The 6,202-nt window shown below is 55.0% G+C and overlaps 1 protein-coding gene across 1 annotated transcript; it reads right to left on the bottom strand.

Annotated features, from left to right (window-relative positions):
- Positions 1 to 712: 712 nt before the first annotated feature.
- On the bottom strand, positions 713 to 4,844 carry FOXC1 (forkhead box C1). The gene is made up of 2 exons (XM_030486331.1): positions 4,652 to 4,844; positions 713 to 4,574 (listed from the first exon to the last, which is right to left on the bottom strand). The coding sequence occupies exon 2, from the start codon at positions 4,122 to 4,124 to the stop codon at positions 2,436 to 2,438; it is 1,689 nt and encodes a 562-aa protein (XP_030342191.1). The 5' UTR covers positions 4,125 to 4,574; positions 4,652 to 4,844; the 3' UTR covers positions 713 to 2,435.
- Between the last annotated feature and the right edge of the window lie 1,358 nt (positions 4,845 to 6,202).

The following is a 6,202-nucleotide window of genomic DNA, read 5'->3' on the forward strand; positions in this document are numbered from 1 at the left end:
GGAGAGCGAAGGCGGGAGGTGGCGACAACCCTGCTGGGCCCCGGGGTTGTCGACAGTCCCGGCCACAGGCAGAGGGGAGGCGGGAGCCGCGAGCCCGACCCGCCCGGTGCCGGAAGAGGGGCGGTGGGAGCAGAAGGTGAGCCCGAACGGGAATAGGTGACAGTGTATTTCCCTTTACTGTTGAGAAACGGGGAGCAGCGATCAAAGCGTGCCCCCGGAGCGAAGGCGACCTTCGCTTCAGCCTCACCGTAACCGGACGATAGAGAGCTTGAGTTCTGCTCTCCCAACTTAGCAAACAAACAAATATAAATAAGGCCGGTAATCTTTATAGAGGTACTAGCGCGTAAAAAATAAAAAAAAAAAAAAAAAAAGAAGCAAAGACTATGCGATACTGAAATAAAGATATTTTAAGCCAACGTAATAACTTCCCCCACCCTCCTGGTTCACTCGATCTGCCGAAGGTGTTTTCTGAATATTAGATTATTGCTTTGGAAGGGAAGAGTAGCTCAAAAGCGAGGTAATAAGGTTTAACTGTAAATACCTTTGTATTTATTTACAGTGTAACTCTTAACAATGCAACAGCAATTACCGCTAAGTGTTGCTTTTAGATAAGAGATACTGATAGGAAACTGTATTATCTTGAAAGCAAACTTTAGGCCTTAAATATCTGTAATCAAATAATCTTCTTCCCAAGTCTGACTGACAAGGCAGGTTCTTTCAAGTTAATGAATTTATTGCATTTTGGTGGTTATTTACAAAGGGGGAAGGTGATCCCCATTGCCCGTAGGTTCTTAACTGCAAATTGTCCAGGAGGTGAGATTCTTGATCTGACAAGACGTCAGTCTGTGCAGCACTCATCTGCTACCCTGATAATATTTTCCTTTTTTCCCCCGATTTAAGAAAACAGGAGTGAGGGAATAAGAAGAAACAAAAAAAGGCAAACGAACAAACAAAACTATGTAAGAAAATAAATACTCTCCCACACAACCTCTTTCTAAAATAATTTCATCTCCAGCAATCAGGGCAGTTCTAACAGACCAGTAATGTCCCTAAAGGACAGGACTAAAGCACAGCTATAAAGGTGTGCGGGTAGACTGTATGAGCAGTTTCCTTTCCTGAAATAAAATAGTACTTAAAAAAAATCTATTACAGAAGCGGTTTCACGGATGTGACTGCCCGCATGGCTACCGATTCTACGAAGCAGTGATTTATATGCTTACATTGTATTTAAGAATATACGTACTACAGAGTATCTGGCATCTACTACACACTGTGGAGTTTAGAAACATATGCAACGCCTATACGTAGCTATAAATAAATATGTAATCCTTCTTTATAGACACATATGTAAATCTTATATATAAATACATCTGAAATACACACACAGAGATCGATAACTCGATATATACACAGTTACACAAGGGCAGGAATCTAGTGCATGTACTTCTACCTCGGAGTTACTGCTTCATCTAGCCTTACACAGGCGTATTATTTTAAAAGCCGTAATGTTGTCATACTACTGTGCATGGTCAAATGTTTCCAGGTCTTGCCCATTAATTGCTAAGAAAACGTGTTTGTTTATTTGCCAACTCAGAGCTGCCATGGGAAAGTCTTTTTTTCCTAGCGGATAAGGCAAGCTGACTAAGTGGAACATATTGCAGAAGAGACCGAAAAGGGATTTTTCGACCTGGCAGTTCCTAAATGGTCTTTGGAATTTGTGCGGAGGGGAACGAGCTGTTCCAGCGACAAAGTTAGTTATGAAATCCCTTTTCCGTCTCTTTCTGTCTCTGCCTCTCTCTAAATGAAATTATTAAAATATACAGACGTGTAAAGGATCATTCCAACTGAATGGTAATTTATTAATAAACAAACAATGCAATACCTTCAGAATATTTTCAACAAAAAAAAAATATTGATAGAATAAGATTAATACAGTTTCCCTTTTTATATATAGTGAAAAAAAAAAATCAGCGTTTCAGTCAATTTTAACGTCACTTTTCAGGGAAGGGGGAAACACTTTCTGGCGTTTGGTCCGCAACATCCAACTACAAATTAAAAATAAATTACTATGTCGCAATTTACATTTTAAAACAAGTCCTTGTAGAAGAGGAAGAAAGGGGGGGGTGGAAAGAAGCTGGTACTCTACGCTGGACATTTCGCCCCCTTTTAAACACGGGGCATAGCAATACCTTAATAGATGGGGAAGGGGAAGGGGGCGGCAAAAAAGTACTTCTCAAAGCAATTAAAAAAAACAAAACTTACGTGTTATTGGAGTAACACTGTCCTTTAACAAACCAAGACATGCTTTGGGGCTGTCTCTGTACAAAAGCTTTTCGCGTGCGCCCGCTTCCCTCTGCGGGCGCGGCGGGGACCGGTGGCGCGGTGCTGCGCGGTGCTGCGCGCTGTCCACACGGTCTCCCTGCGGCGGGGCCCGCTCAGAACTTGCCACAGTCGTAGACGAAGGCCCCGGAGGTGCGGTAGAGCGGCTGGCTGCCGGGGAAAGCCATCTGACAGCTGCCGCCGCCCCCTGCCCCGCCGCCGCCGCCCCCCGCCCCGCCGCCACCGCCACCGCCGCCGCCGCCACCCGGCGAGGCGCTGAGGCCCAGCCGCGGCGCCTCGAAGACCTCCCGCGGGGCGGCGGCGAAGCCCTGCTGCGGCCCCGCGTAGCCCGCCGCGCCCGCCAGCGGGCCCAGCTCCCCCGCCGCCGCCGCCGCCGCCGCCGCTGCCGCCGCCGCCTGGTTGAGGTACCAGGAGGCCAGGCGGCCCTGGTGCGGGTGCGGGTGGTGCCCCTCCTGGTGGCCGCCCGCCGCGCCGCCCAGCCCGCCGTGCCCCAGCGCCCCGCCACCGCCGCCGCCGCCCCCCGTCCCGCCGCCGCCGCCCGCGGGCATGGCGTAGTCGGGCAGCGGGTCCTCGGCGGGGCTGGCGGCGGCGGCGGGCAGGTGGCCGGGTCGGTCGGCGGCGCCCGCCGCCGCGTAGAGACTCATGGCCTGCATGTTGCAGTGGTAGGTGCCGGCGGCGGCGCCGGCGGCCGCCTGGCCGCACGGCGAGCCGTAGACTGAGCTGTGGCCCGGCGAGTAGCCGCCGAGAGAGAGGGCGGGCGGGATGCCGCTGCGCGGGGCGGCGGCGGCAGGAGCCAAGAGGCCGGCGCCCAGCTCGGAGGCGGCCTGCGGCGAGCCCCGCAGCGAGGTCATGATGTTGTCCACGCTGAAGCCCGGGCCGTGGTGGTGGGGCGGCGGAGGCGGAGGCGGCGGCGGCGGCGGCGGCTCGGGGGCCTCCAGGCTGAGGGAGCGGCTAGAAGGGAGGGTGCTGCGAGGGCTGCCGCCGCTGGACAGGCTGCTGCTGCTGTCGGGGCTCTCGATCTTGGGCACGGCGCCGAGCGGCGGCGCGGCGCCGGGGGGGGACACGGCCTGCGGCGGCGAGGCCGTACCGTTCTCCGTCTTGATGTCCTGGATGCGGACGGGCGGCGGCGGCGGCGCGGCGCTGCCCCCGGCGGGGCCGCCCTCGGGCTCGGCGGCGGCGGCGGGTGGCGGCGGGCGCGGCGGGGCATGGTCCTTGAGGTGCAAGCGGTCCTTCTCCTCCTTGTCCTTGACGGCGTCCTTCTTCTTGAAACGGCGGCGGCGGCGGAGGAAGCTGCCGTTCTCGAACATGTTGTAGGAGTCGGGGTCGAGGGTCCAGTAGCTGCCCTTGCCGGGCTTCTTGTCGTCGCGGGGCACCTTGACGAAGCACTCATTGAGGGAGAGGTTGTGGCGGATGCTGTTCTGCCAGCCCTGCTTGTTGTCCCGGTAGAAAGGGAACCGCTCCATGATGAACTGGTAGATCCCGTTCAAGGTGATCTTCTTATCGGGTGCGTTCTGGATGGCCATGGTGATGAGGGCGATGTAGCTGTAGGGCGGCTTCACCATATCCTTGGGCTGCGGCGGAGGCGTGTAGGGCCCGTAGGCGCGGGCCATGCCGGCCGGGTACTGCTCGTGGGCCGGGTGGGAGTACATGCTCATCGGGGCCGGCATGGCCGTGTAGCCCCCGCCGGCCGCCGCCGCGGCGGCGCGGTAGTAGCTCTGCTCTCCGCCGAGGTACGGCACCACTCCCAGGGAGTTGGGACTGGACACGGAGTAGCGAGCCTGCATGTCCTCCCGTCAGTTTTCCCCCACCCTCCCCGCCGGACCAAACAGCGCGTCCCTTCCCCCTCCACCCCTCCGCCGCTCCGCGGACCGAGCTGGACCGGGCGGCCGGGCAACCCCCACCCCCCCACCCCCCCGGCGGAGTGCGGAAAAAGGGAGGAAGAATAACGACGGCAGCGCCGAAAGTCTCCTCTTCTTCGCCCGGGAAAGCCCACCGGCAAGCTCCCGGACTCCGCGTGGAGGGGGGAAAAAAGTCAAAAAAGGGGGGAAAAAAAAGGAGGGAGGAGGAAAGGGAACAAAAAATGCTTTTTAAAAGAAATCGGGTAAAAAAAAAAAAGTAATCGCAGCGAAGAAAGCAACTTCCAAACGCAGAAAGAGTATTAAGAAAATAAAACCTTTGCAAAGAGGCTCCCACGCTCCCAGTTCCTTGTTCCACGGGGATCTGCAACAAGTTGTCTGCAAAGGAGGGACAAAAGTAGAGGGATGTGTTTTGTTGGCTTTTTTTAAGCGAGCAGAAGAAGAAAAAAATCCACCTTCCCGGTCTCCCAGTGCAAAGTCTCCCTCTCTCTCTCCCTCTCGCTTTTTTTCAGTCTCTTTTTCAGTCGCAGGCTGCTTTGGGAAGCATCGGAAAAACTCCTGAACTTTTGAGCATCCGTCACCACGGCGAGAACTTTTTTACGCACTTACAGTTTTCTCCTTTTTTTTTTTCCCTCCCTCTCCTCTCTCGGTCTCCTTTTTTTTATTTTTTCTTTTTTTTTTTTCCTCCTTTTTTTTTTTTCTTTTCCTCCTTTTGCAGGCGGCTCAGCTCCGCCCCGCCGAGCCGGGCGGCCAATGAGGGCCGGGAGACACCCGGGGCTCTGAATGAGGAGGGAAAAAAAGAGGAGCGAGCGAGAAAAAAATAAAAAGGAGAGTAAAAAAGAAGGAGGGGGAAAAAAAATTCCCCGCCGCAGCCCTGGGAGTTGCAGCTCTTCGGGGACCGGCCACACACGCTCGCCGGCACACGCGGGTGCCTAGAGCGGAGGGTGCCCGCGTATTGTGCGCGCCGACCCGCGCAAGTCCTACAGCCCCGTGCCCGCCCGCCCGCCCACCCGTGTCCTTACGCGCGCGGTCACCCTCGCACACGCGTCCCGGACACACGCACGACGTGTATGCCTGCACCAATGTGTGCGTATCTATCTGTATCTACGTGCATATATATATATACACACACACACGCAAGTATGTGTATGTATATGCTCCCCCCGAGCTCTTCCCACCCACGCGCCCACCCCGCGCTCTGCCACGCGTGTTTCTCGAGCACTTTTTACTTATTATTGTTCTCTTTTGCCACCCTCGTTGGCCGGTTTTCTCCGGCCGTGCTTTCGCCGTTCTTCCCCTCCCTTCCCCTTCCCTCCCCTCCCGGCTGCCGCCGGTGTCCGCGGGCAGGCTCCACGCCGATGTGCCGGCTCGGTCCTCGCCTTCCCGGACCGGGGAATATGTGTGGGTATGTGTGTGTGTGTGCGTGCGTGCGGGGTGGGATGCCCCTGCCCCAGCAACACCACCCTGCCTGCAGCCAGCTGCCTGCCTGCGCAAACGCCTCTGAAGAGATTGCATTCCTCCGGTTGACAAGGTTTTGACGAGTCCTCCAAAGCTCCTTTTTATTAATAAGCCACAGCGACGGCTTCCTCCCCCCCACCCCCGCTCCTGCAAACCGGGCGGCCGCTGCTCCTGCTGTTTGTCAGCGCGGGCGCGGTTCTTTGCGCGGGGTCTTTAGCTCGCTCCTTCAGGTAATATCTACAGACCTGGTGGAATGTGATACGGAAAAGCGGGTCCCTGCTTTATTAATGTATTTATTGATTTGAGATGGAGAGGGCATACTTCTATTCTTAATCTGCTTCACAGTGGACTCCGTAGTGTGTCAGGTGTGTCAAAAGAAAAAAACAAACAAAAAAACAAAAAAAACCAGAAAAACGGGAAAAAAAAAGTATAATAAAATAAATGTTTCTTAAACTGGTTCTGCTATGAAGAATTGATTTGCGTTGCTGTTGCCTTTATCTAAACATCTGGAAGCATATTTGGGCTCTAATGAGAATAACGCTTTAACG

Source organism: Strigops habroptila, chromosome 1, assembly GCF_004027225.2.
Source record: "Strigops habroptila isolate Jane chromosome 1, bStrHab1.2.pri, whole genome shotgun sequence".
NCBI classification, from domain to species: Eukaryota; Metazoa; Chordata; class Aves; order Psittaciformes; family Psittacidae; genus Strigops; species Strigops habroptila.